This window comes from Trachinotus anak, unplaced genomic scaffold (genome assembly GCF_046630095.1).
Source record: "Trachinotus anak isolate AG129_WGS33_773 ecotype Australia unplaced genomic scaffold, CSIRO_AGI_Tana_v1 ptg000005l, whole genome shotgun sequence".
NCBI lineage: Eukaryota > Metazoa > Chordata > Actinopteri > Carangiformes > Carangidae > Trachinotus > Trachinotus anak.
This window is the reverse complement of record NW_027273856.1, coordinates 16,701,989-16,714,652: the sequence shown is the minus strand read 5'-3', so window position 1 is coordinate 16,714,652 and position 12,664 is coordinate 16,701,989. Positions and strand designations below refer to the sequence as shown.

At 40.4% G+C, this 12,664-nt stretch overlaps 1 protein-coding gene across 4 annotated transcripts in view; it reads left to right on the top strand.

Annotated features, from left to right (window-relative positions):
* LOC139621767 (kinesin-like protein KIF13B) overlaps positions 1-12,664 on the top strand; it is a 43,184-nt gene that overhangs the window by 2,581 nt on the left and 27,939 nt on the right. For all 4 annotated transcript variants that reach the window (XM_071478596.1, XM_071478595.1, XM_071478593.1 and 1 more), the window contains exons 5-14: positions 4,619-4,631; positions 4,745-4,805; positions 5,343-5,435; positions 7,296-7,476; positions 8,512-8,599; positions 8,734-8,868; positions 10,004-10,116; positions 10,876-10,987; positions 11,579-11,791; positions 11,894-12,004. In XM_071478596.1, the coding sequence (XP_071334697.1) occupies positions 4,619-4,631; positions 4,745-4,805; positions 5,343-5,435; positions 7,296-7,476; positions 8,512-8,599; positions 8,734-8,868; positions 10,004-10,116; positions 10,876-10,987; positions 11,579-11,791; positions 11,894-12,004 (1,120 nt within the window). The remainder of the gene's footprint in view (positions 1-4,618; positions 4,632-4,744; positions 4,806-5,342; positions 5,436-7,295; positions 7,477-8,511; positions 8,600-8,733; positions 8,869-10,003; positions 10,117-10,875; positions 10,988-11,578; positions 11,792-11,893; positions 12,005-12,664) is intronic.

Genomic DNA, 12,664 nt, shown 5'->3' with positions numbered 1-12,664 from the left:
CCTCACCCCGCCCAACCTCCTTGTGTTTCTCCTTTTCCATTCTTCCTCCACCCTCCCTGTTCCTCCTCGATCATTCCTCTCTTTACAAAGGGTGTGTCTGTTCCAGCTCAGTCCTGCTCAGGTAGTCATGTCATGATTTAAAGGAACAAAGGAATGAAGGACAGTGTCAGGATCCAGATTCTGGATGATACATTTCATAAGATCAGCTCTCTCATCAGTGCAGTGCATCAAAGTAGTAACAAAAAATTGAGATTTTTGGTACAAATTGATTATGTTAAATTGAAAACATGCCAGTGGGCCTGTGTTGCATGCCTCCATATGTTTGCTGTTGGCAAAGCAGTCCAGTCCTCCTCTGTCCATGTAGCAGTCAGTCAGGCAGCGAGTCAGAACAGTGCAGGTAGATGCTCCCTGGAGGTTTTGGCCTCGTCTCAGGTTACCTTGTTCGGTAAATATGTCTTAGGGCAATCCCCTGCAGACCTGAGAGTATGAATCCTTGTCTTTGTGGACAGGGACGGTCTCATATTTCATCTTTATACTATGCATTTTTTATGTGTGAATGTATCCGTGTGTCTCTTCTGCCCTGACACGCTTCAGCTGCGGTGTGTTTCTCCTTTGGGGCTCAATGTGAACAGGTTTTACAGGCTTAGTGCAACACACACAAGCACTTCAGTGATCCCACAACAGCACAAAGTTCAGGTAGAGGCAGAAGTATAAGAAATACACTGATTTTGAGCAGCCATTAAGCAAATATTTTAACTTTAATTCCTATATTAAGGCACTGTTAATTAGTTTCCCAGCAATCTGTGTTGCAGAAAAGCTTTGTTTGTTGGGGAGTCACTGACCAGCCAGTGCTACAAGGTTTTTGCTTCGTCAGCTCACTGCCTGACAGGTTTAACTGAACTCCTGCATGAGCCTCAGGGATCGTTAATATATTACCGCACCCATGGTACCTGCAACCGGGAATACAGCAGGGGCTGTCAGACCCGAGAGATGGTTGAAATTAATGAGGCCTTGTTGCTGCTTTTGTACCGTGGGAGTTAACCAATAGTTAGCAAACATGTAAAACTGTATTTTCATGAATGCTGTTTTACCGCACTTGCTGTAAACAGACCTTGAAGTGTTGCAGGAATGTTTATCAGCCCCTGCAGAATAATGTTTAGAAAATGAAGCTGAAATTGTGTGCCCTTCTTATCTGGGCTCAGCTTTGATAAGAGCCCCACTTTGAAGAGGTTTTTCTTTATCTCTCTGTAGCATCTCAAATGTTTGCTTGTTTCATATCCTGACTTTGAGAACCGGTATGTACAGTATCTGTAATATCCACCCAAAGAGGATGTGTATAATCAAGCTGCTTGAATCTGGGGGAGTGTAGTTTTGGAGGCCTGTATGTTGTTGGTCACAGACTTTCTGACCTGCCTCCCTCCTCCCTCTCCTTTAGTGACTCCTTGGAGCTGTGAGGCTCTGCCAGTTATCTCAGGAATGTCCTTGCCAGTCCAGGAGAGGACAGGACTTAATGTTGCTCTTTCATGCACCAGCCAAGTCTCACATAGGGAGGCCTTGTTTCATAACAGCCCCCCCATGTGTGTGGCCATGACTGAATTTGCAGCTTTTTTAACCCCAAACAGATATTTCTGCCCGAGTGAAGGTTGTTTGTCCTGAGTTATGTTTGGTGCTGTGGCTCAGATGGGGCGTCCCTAGAGACTGGGGACCTATGACCTATGATTTATTTCCCCCTAACAAATACAAGTGTGGTACCACAGTTTCTCACACACACCTTTTTTCATAGGTCATCCTGAACAGATGAAGTATTTTTATTATAGTTGTTATTTCTTCCTTTAAAATGCGAATGTGTTTAAAAATGCAGATTGCCTTTGAATGGTGTGTTCATGTGCAATTGTTTGTCAGCAGTTTCTAACCTCACCCCCTCCTTCTGTGGGTGACCACCACAAATAAATTCTCAACTTCTTGGAAACAGCAACAAAAGAAATTTGTGATCAGTTTTCTTTTGTAATTCAGTATCTGTCTTTACTCAGCTCCTCTCTATAGAGCAGCGTCTAATACTACACTGTGGTTACATGTCCTTGTTCAAGGACAGTGTTGTACACTCATCTAGCATCAGTCTGAATGCTTCACAGCCTCTGCAGTCACATGGTGAAAATGCAACTTTCAGACAAAGAATGACTATAATGAAGAGTCAACAGCTAAGTGCAGATTTAAAGCTGCTATAACCGATTTTCTCACCAATAGGGGGCAACGGAAGCAAAGCTGCTACATGCAACACATTACCTCTGAATTTATATGGTAAACATGTACTGTAAGCAAATAGATGCCTATGTACACATCCAGCAGACATGGAACAACTTTTCATTTGGAGCCATGTTTCTACACTACACTATGTTCAGAAGCTAATTTAGTTAGTTGCTAACTTTGTCTGTTGGCCATAGTATCGTATGGTGCAGTTTTTTCTTTTCTTTTCTGTATTTATTTTTTTTTTGGAGCTAAACATGGCTACCTGCTGCAAAAATGAAAATGACAATCATGATAAAAACAAATAGTAGAGCTGTGTCTGGAAAACCAAAACAATTGGCTTAAAGACACTAAAAAGCTCCATAGAGCGATGAGAGTTTGTTCATCACCATGAGTGATCATTTTCAGTCGTGATCTATTGGTAATATAAAAATTTTATTTACAGAATAACAGAATCTTATTTTTATCAGCAGACTGTATATAGTTCTGGTTTGGTCTGTGGTGTATAAGGAAATTAAATCATTAGATCTTAAGTCAACAGCTAAAGTTTCTAGATTTAAAGGGTTAATGTCCCTTTAAACCTTGATATGGAATGAATATTATCATAAAACCACATAATACAGTAGTTAATGTGTTAAAGTGAAGTTCATGTTAAACTACTGTGTATATTAGTCTCTTAACTCTAGTTTGAATGCTTCATGTGATGGACTCAAACACGGAGCTGCAGTGGAGCACAGAAGATGTTTGATAATTAAATTTGACGTTCGCCTGCTGGAATGTGGTGATGTGTTTGCGGACCGACGTATTGGATACTGTTGTTGTTGTCTGCTCTGGGATGAACCTGAAACTCAGTGACTGTGTTTTTTTTTTTTAAAGTGCTGTGGTAAGAATGCAGAGATTTAGGCATGTGTGCCTGTGTGTCAGCGACACTGGGAGACTCTGAGGTTCTTAGTGCTGCTGAAGGTCACATTCCCCACTTGATTCGCAATGAACCAAAGAGGATTAGTCACCTTGACAGATTTTTAAGCTTCACTATGATTAAGACACCTTTGATTCCTTTATCCTTGAAACTCTTGCTTCTTACTCCGCTGACTTTGACCTGGAGTTGGGTTTGACTTTGTGTTCCTGCACCTCTGTTATTGTTCTGTACAACTGGTGCACACCAAGTATCCGCTTAGAACAGCAAGTCACAGCACTGACATGTTGTTCATTTTAATGAGTCGGTCCTCATCCAGAGAGATACACAGCATGTGAGCAGGCTGGAGCAATGACGTTCATGTGACAGCTCAGTACTGCAGCTAAGCACTGATTGATTTTGAGACAGCGGAGTCCAGACATGTAAAAGGACCCCCCACTTGTATGTAGCAGCAGCAGCAGTCTGTGGCCTGCTGTAGGCTCTGTGCAGCTGTTTAAAAATTAAAAATTAAACCAAAGTAAAGAACAAATAGAAATCCGACTGAACTTTGTATGAGCAGGTACTTAATATTAAAGGACCCCTGAGTGCTAATGGAGCTAAGAGCTAAATTCCCCGAGAAGTGAATGCTGACTCACAGCCCTCATAACACGCTGCATATGCAGAGTGGTAAACAGTTCAGCCAGCTTTTTCTTCGCAATTTGCTTCATTTAATTAGTTATGAGTGGATACCTAATGGCAGTTAACTATTAAGTATGTCACAAGAAAAAGAAAGTAAAAGAGATAAAAATCTGAAAAAACTAAATACATTTCTTTGGAATTTTGACTTTTGGTCAGACATAACAGGACCAAGACATCTACTTAGACTTTAGGACATTTTAATGGACATTTTACAATTTCAAAAACTGTTAATCAAAATGATGAATTGAGAAAACAAGAATAATTTTTATGGATAATGAAAATAATTTCTAGTTGCAGCTCCACATTATATCAGAGCAACGTGACCTGCTTAAATTAGCTTGTGACCTCACCTCAGAGAACACTGGCCCACAGGTTAGAGGGACAATCTTGTGACTAAAAGGTCAGTGATTCAAGTCTCTCCAGACCGGCTGGGAAAATACTGTTGGCAGGAAAAATAAAGAAGTGAAATGCTGTGAATAGCTCCTACCTGGACGGCCTCCAGCTGTGAACTAAAGTGCTGAATCAGGACCCAGTCGACTGTATGTGAATATCCTGCTTTGTCCAGGATATTTAAGTGTTTCTCACACTCTCACATAAATAAGTGTTGTTAGTGCAGCTATGTGATAAACATGTTCACATGTTCTTGTCTTGTCAAGGTCGCTTGTTAAGTTTTGCTACAGAGCCACAGTAAAATGTAAATAGTAAATAGTTTGTTGACAAGTTATTATAACACAAATTATTAACTGTGACATTTCATTTTTCTCTCTCTTCTGTCCTCAGGAATCAGCCAAAGGTAACTGATTTACATTAAACATTGTGGTGATTAATGTTCATTCTGCCTCATAATGATGTGTTTGTGGTTCTATGTGTAAATGCAGACTCCTGCATCATGTGTGTTTTCCTCAGGTTTTTGCCTATGACTACTGTTTCTGGTCCATGGATGAATCTGAAAAAGACAAGTTTGCAGGTTGGTGCATTTCCTCAGAGACACTGTGTTTTATATTCTTTCTCTGTTTTTAGCTTGTGTATAACTTCGCTGCTCAGTGAGTCATTTCTCAAACCTATCTCCTGACTGAATGTTTCCTGATGTTCTGAGCTATTTATGGAGTCAGCGAAAGGGACTGTTTGGACAGCAGGGTGAAGAGTTAAATACGGTTTACCTTTAGATTAGTTTGGTGGTCCTGTATATTGCAATGCCATGGGGTTTCTTCACAACGTGAGGGCTATTAATAATTCAGCAGGCAGAGTCAGATGTATTGAATCTGAATAAAATGCCCAGCAGGTCTATTCTGAGCCTTGAGTCTTGTCTAGTACAGAAATTGGGAGAACAGTAAGTCATTCATCTGTGAAAAACCCCAGAAGAGTGTTTTCTGTTTTCCATAAATCTTTTTCCTTTCAGCCTCTCCTCCATTCTGCTTTGTTACTTAAGTATAGTTTATGATCTCAGCTTGTTGCAGTCTGTACTTGGAGATACTGAAGTGTTTGTTTTCTGGTTTTTATGCAGGTCAGGATGTAGTGTTCCAGTGCCTTGGGGAGAGTCTGCTGGACAACGCCTTCATGGGCTACAATGCCTGCATCTTTGCTTATGGACAGACAGGTAACACTTAAACCTGCCCTTGGTAACAATAAAACAAGGCCTATAATAGTAGCACAGTGTTAATGGTTTACCTACAGAATATGAAGTATTCAGTGAGGTTGTAATCACACCTGTAAATGTTTTACACCTATGACCTAATTTTCTCAATAATGAAACTACATTCAGCTTATTAGGTACACCTAGCTAAACCTAAAGCAGTATAATACAGCAGTTCTAAAATAAATCCTAAATCCTATTTGTAAGTTTTGCTATTGCTACATAGCTAACGTTAGCATTAAGAGACATTTACTTACCAGTCTAGAGGAAACGTTGCGAGTTCAGCGTCCAACTTCATTCCTTTATTCACTAACAGTTGTCTCCAGTAGTGAAAAGCAAACCTTTTGTTTTGCTTCTACTCCTATCACTTATTTTCTTCTACTGAAGTTAGCATGCTAACAGCTAGCCCCAGCTCGGTCAGCCCGTCTCGTCACTTTCTGATACCGAGTCACTGTAGCGTCCAGTCGGCCCTGAAGAAGTAGCAGCTCCGAGGACGTATTGTAACCTCTTGTATTGTAAACACAATGATGGCTGAAGCTCTTGGTAGGGCTGGTAAGTAAACAGCTGCTAATGCTAACGTTGGCTGTCGCAACAACGAAACTTTCAAATAGCTCCTTTAAAGAAGGTTAAATATACAGTACGTGTTTTTAATTAAACTGTCTTGGAGCTGTATTGAGTCAGGTGCATGTTGGAGGTCGTTGGAGGAATGTTGTGACAAAATTGCAGCTCCTGTGGTTTGGATTTTGCTCTTTGCTATAGTGCAGTTTCAATTTTATTTTGATTGTTTGTGCAGCCCGAATGACAACAAGGGCTCTGTTCCTTTCAAGTGTCCCAGTGAGCCATGACAGGAGGTCAATACACAAACAATATCAGGACTCTAATCTGCAGTAGCTAAATGGGACTTAGCCATCGTTCATTTTATCATTTACACATGTGCGGTCCTACTCACATGTCAGCTGGTTGTCTGTGAAAGGGCCTGCTATTATCTCCAACTTTAACCCAGTAATTTCACCTCTGAGGAGTTTATTCACAATGTACTGATAATAAATGCAGATATAATTATGAGCAAGACCCTGATGTTTTGGTACATTTAGTTAAACTTTGCTTTCAGCTGTGAGTATAGTTCCTGTATCTATATCTATGTATCAAAAAAAACCCAAAACAAAAACAAATGTGTGTTAGGATTCTGTCCTGAGTTTGCGTTGGGTCATCTTTGCTTTATAATGACCCACATTCACCTGGAAGAGACTGAGAGGCTGGAGATCTCTAACACTTTCACTCATATTTCACTACTAAAAATGTGTGCCTCAACAAGCCATTTGATCAGTTTTAAATTTAACTGTGTCTCATTTTACACCATTAAATCATCTGACTCTGAGACACTTACCTATCTCATTTTGGAGTGTTGATTTATTCTTCTTGAATTTGTATGAAAGCTGAAGACGTGTTGTGGTGCATGTGTTTATTTAAAGTAATGCTCACTTTTTTTCCCTAGAATCATTAGTAATACTGTCCAGGTCTATATTCAATTATCTTTTTTTAATCTCTCACTTGCTTCCATAGCTCCAAATCCCTGAAATTTATCAAGTCCCAACAAAAAAAAAATCCATGTTCATGTGCTAATGAAGCTTCATTCATTGTTCTGTACTGAATCTGCCTCAGGCTCCATACCACTCCACTGTGACTTTGTCTTTTGAAAATCCTGGAAATAATGTCCTAATGTCTCCATAAACCTTAAAAAGCAGACCACAATCAGGATTTAAACTTTGCATGGTTTAGTTTTTGGAGTTATAGACAGTCACTGTGTTGTCTTGTTGTCTGCAGGCTCTGGGAAGTCGTACACCATGATGGGCTCGGCGGAGCAGCCTGGTCTGATCCCTCGTCTCTGCAGCTCCCTGTTCAGCAGGACCGTGCAGGAGGCCCGAGAGGGAGAGAGCTTCACCGTGGAGGTCTCCTACATGGAGATTTACAACGAGAAAGTCCGAGACCTGCTCGACCCCAAAGGGTGAGGAACTTTTTTTTTTTTTTCTGTCCAGTTGACGTAAATATAAAATTTTCCTGGACTCTGCTGTGGCTCCGTTCAGATATCAAAGTTCCTCATTCAAGCTTCAGTCTGTTAAAAAACTACGCCTCAAACAGTGATGGTAGAACAGGTCGTCAGCATTTTCATTTGGTGTCTGATGAGTAAAATAACTTTCTCTCACATGAATAAGTACAAACTGTTCTTTGATTAAGGTATTAGTTTCAGTTTGGAGTAAAGTTCTTCATATGTTGATGAGATTACAGTGTTATTCTGAAAACTTGCTGTATTATTTGATTTGCTTATTGAGAAAATGTTGATATTTTTAAAAGCAAACTCAAGACCTACCTTTCCAGTCTGGCCTTTAATTTGATTGATTTATTTTTCCATTTATATATTTTAAGCTGTTTCACTGGTATGTCCTTTTATTCTGTGATTCTTTTCTGGATTGTTTTCTTTTTAAATACACTACTTTTATTTCTGGTTTTACTCACTTCCAAACATCTCCTCTCTTTTAGCATTTTATTATTTTATCTTTACTATTTTGTCTTCATTTTTATTTGGTTTTTAATACCGTACCTTTAATTTCTGGCTCTACTCACCTCAGTACACATCCTCTGTTTTAGTATTTTATTATTTTTTCTTTATCTCTGCTTTCCAGTCTTCAGTGTTTCCTCAGTGCAAAATCAGGAGACTAATGACAGCGTTTCCTCGCTTCCTGTTACTGTTGACTTTGTTATTGATTTCTACTTTGACATTTACTCATCTGTGTGTGTGTGTGCATGTGCGTGTGAGTGAGAAGGGCAGGGGGGTTGTTTTTATTTTTTTGGATTCTGTGAAGCATTTTGTGTTAAACTGTTTGTATGAAAATGAAGTCTGGTTTCTTGATTGCTTGATCGATTAATATTGAGGTTGAGAAAAACCGTTTAATTTCTAAAGTATCTGTCTTCTCCTTCTCCTTCTTCTTCTTCTTCTTCTTCTTCTTCTTCTCCTTCTTCTTCCTCCTCTTCTTCTCTGTAGAAGTCGACAGGCACTGAGAGTGAGAGAGCACAAGGTTTTGGGGCCGTATGTTGACGGCCTGTCCCGCCTTGCTGTGGCTAGTTACAAGGTACTGTGACGTTTTTTAACTATATCTAATTTCTTATTTTTTCATTTCACGGTGCTGCCAGCAGAGAAACAGTGATTTGATGAGGATGAATACAGACTAGACGAGCTTGTTTGTGTTGCCTCCGTCTCCGACAGGACATCGAGTCTCTGATGTCAGAGGGAAATAAATCTCGCACTGTGGCAGCGACGAACATGAACGAGGAGAGCAGCAGGTCACATGCTGTGTTCAACATCATCCTCACACACACACTCATGGACCTGCAGTCTGGGGTGAGACGCACACACACAATTGTCAACTATTGACACCAAACAGGATCAAAACAATCCTTATGCCAATAATCTTTTTACTAATACAGAAGAATAAAATTGGTATTATATCAATGATCAATCACTGATGATAAAAAATGCCTAAAAGAAAAATGTGAAAGTCACTGTTGATTTCAGAGAACAGTTTTCTAAACATGTGAAAGAAAAAGGAGACAGCTCGAAATGTCCCCTTCTCTCATTTTTCTAAATGCTCTCTTGAAATTACTTCTCTGTTTTCCCTCCAATCTAATGCAGCTTCATTAGATTACATGGATTGATCAAATATTTTATAGAAAAAATATTAAGTGTATTTTTTGAAATGGTCTGTGGTAAGTGTCCTAACAAATCCTGGCATATAAAGTCCCCCAGGCCTGTATGGTGCTTTATCTGTAATAGTATTAGTGTTATAGGAAGCAACAGATAATTGGCTGAAATACAGTTAGTAGCAAGTTAAAAAGCTATTACAAGGAAGTGGCAGAAAATGACAAACTCTGATGTTGACAAAGAACCACTGGCTGGTCACCGTTGAAGAAATCTTGATGGCAAAACGTATGAATATCTCAAGAAGAAGCAAATGGACATTATAGAAAACTCCATTAGCAGGAATGACCTGAACTTTTAATTGGTTACTTTTATTTCTTGTTGTTGCAAATCCTTTGTGAGTAAAGGTTTAAGTGAAAATTGTTTGATTTAAATGATGATACATTTCCAGTCACAGTTTCCCAGACTCCAAGTTGACGTCTTCAGATTGTTTTACTGGCCCATGAGTCCAGAACCCACAGATATTTCATTTAGCAGCAAATGCTCACATTTGAGAAGCTAAAAAAGTCCTGTTTGTTTGCTTGATGGATGCCTGAATGATTCAGGAACTCAATGTTGCAGCGTTGTTTTTATTGTAGTCTCTTACTGTGGCTTCTAAGTCATTTACTTCTATTAAGTCGACCTTAAATATAATAATAGGAAGCATTTTACCATTAAGTCAGCGCTTTCACCCCAGCACTCCACAAATGCAAAGATAACTTGCTGATTAATCATCCCTGAATAATCACAATTGTGTGTGTGTGTGTGTGTGTGTGTGTGTGTGTGTGTGTTGCTTCAGACAAGTGGAGAGAAAGTGAGTAAGCTGAGTCTGGTGGACCTGGCCGGCAGCGAGCGAGCGGCGAAGACCGGAGCAGCAGGCGAGAGACTGAAAGAAGGGAGCAACATCAATAAGTAAGAATAGAAAACAAACAACCACCACAACAATAAAGATTTATAACCCTGAGTGTTTCTGGACCTGAATTAAGCTGCTGAGCAGTTTTCCTCTTACTTGTATTAAAGGTCCAATATATAATAAAGGTACATGTGTTTTTGATTATATAGCAGGTCTAGGTTCTATATTAATACTGTGAAAGTGTCAAAGCCTCAGTCCACAGAGAAATGCACACAGCCTGTATTCAGAAACTGAGCCTTAAAAAGCCGTTAGGACTTCTGGAACTTTGTGATGTCACAACAAAGCAGCCACCGCTCTCAGCCATGGCCTCACAGCTTCATTAATAACACAACACCACAACAAGTGCTCACTTCATCACTAAGCTAGCAAAACTTCTCTGGTGGTTTTCTCTTGAAACAAAACAGACTCAAGGTTTTAAAGCTGCTCTTCTCACAACTGAAACTAAATCAGGTCCCTAATCTGACTGTTTGAGGTACACAAATATATCTTCATATGGACATCAAATCAAAAACACAGAGAGAATGTAAAACATGGGACCTTTTAAAGGCTGTTTTTTTTTTTGGAGCGGTGCTGATCTCTGTGGTTTGACAGGAGGTTGATTCCGTGTCATGACATATTTCACATATTTCTACTGCACCTCGGACTCAGATGTTAACAACCTTTTCAGGCCTTGATGACTTATGGTCTTGGCCCTTTTTCTTCTTCTTCTGTTACACTCTGTCCCCATAATGCCCCCCTACCCGTGTCCCTTCCTCCAGGTCTCTCAGCACTCTGGGTTTGGTTATCTCTGCCTTGGCTGACCAGGGAGCGGGGAAGAACAAGAGCAAGTTTGTTCCCTACAGAGACTCTGTGCTCACCTGGCTGCTCAAGGTACGCAGAGAAAATAACCCCCTGTTAATACAGCGTCCACCACAGGAAGCTCCTCTGTTCTAATCATCAGCTTCACCATATTTCCCAAACTGTGCACTATTCAAATATTTGAATGAATGAAAGCTCCTTTTTTCAGATGACAGCAACCATCTCCCGCCCTGCATACCCATTTTAATACACAAGAGGGTAGCACTACAGTATGAATGTTTAAATCTAAAGAACTGGACTTTGAATAATTCATTATCTGCTGTGCTTTTTGTTAATTTGCCCATTAAATCTCAAGGCTCTGCTGGTTATTTTTCATCAGCTCTGCTCAGGCAGAAAAAAGGCTCCTTTCACCAGCTTTAAGTTTGTAATTCAGGGTTTTTAAATGAGACTTTAATTTGGCTCCAGATAGCGTGATAATGGTGTTAAATGTTGCTTTCTAAAATCCTGATCTACCCTGAACTCAGTCTGCTCATAAATCACACGCCTTTCACATATTTAGTTTCTCTGAATCACACCAGTGGATTCTCTTCATCTCAGTCACAGCAGCTCTGAAGGGTTTTTTTTGGTTTGTCGCTGAGGTGAAAGCTGTGTTCGCACCTGCAGGACAGCCTGGGAGGGAACAGCCGCACAGCCATGGTCGCCACCATCAGCCCAGCGGCAGACAACTACGACGAGACGCTGTCTACCCTGCGTTATGCCGACAGAGCGAAGAACATCATCAACCACGCCGTGGTCAACGAAGACCCCAACGCCAGGATCATCCGGGAGCTGCGAGAGGAAGTGGAGAAACTGAAGGAGCAGCTCACAGAGGCCGAGGTTCGGATCATGTCAGCTCGGTTCAGCCTGCACAGGTGTTGTGAATGTTGTGAGTGACGCAGTGATTTGAGTGGAGTGTGATGTCGTTTCTGTTGCTCTCAGTCCATGAAAGCCCCAGAGCTGAAGGAGCGGCTGGAGGAGTCAGAGAAACTGATCCAAGAGATGACGGTGACCTGGGAGGACAAACTCAGGAAGACTGAGGCTGTGGCACAGGTCTCACACACACACACACACACACATACACACACACACACACTCGCACACTCTCTCACTGCAACAGATGCATTTAATCATTTTGAAGAGGTTAACTCAAAATGTGAGGCGTTCAGTCATGTAAATGCACAGTACATAACTTCTGCCTCTAGGCGTCTCTCAATCAAAACAATAGCAAATGACAGCTTTGAGTGATGTCATGAAGTAGTGTGGGATCATGGGAATTGTTGTCTTCACCGTCATTGCTTCAGTGTCTGTCGTTCAGGAGGTTTTTACCTGCAGCTGATTTATCCACAGAGGTCTCCTCCTCTCCACAACAAACAGACCAGTGATTATAACTTTTAAAAAAACGCTGAATAAAGCAGATGTGAGACAGCTGTTAACCTTTGTTTGGATTGTTTCTTTGATAACTTATGATCCAGATGTTCAGGAGGTTTTTACCAACAGCCAAATTATCTGCAGAGGTCTGCTCCCCTCCATAACCAGTGGATTCAAACCAATAGAAACAACAAATATAAATTTGTTTGACTTTTTTCTCTAATAATTTAAGATCCGACATCTGATCACTAAAATCCTTCATCCCGTGAAAATACATAACTGAAAATGACCGAGGTGTAAAAAGTGTGCCTTAAAAAGTGGCTTAAAACTGTATAAAAGTCA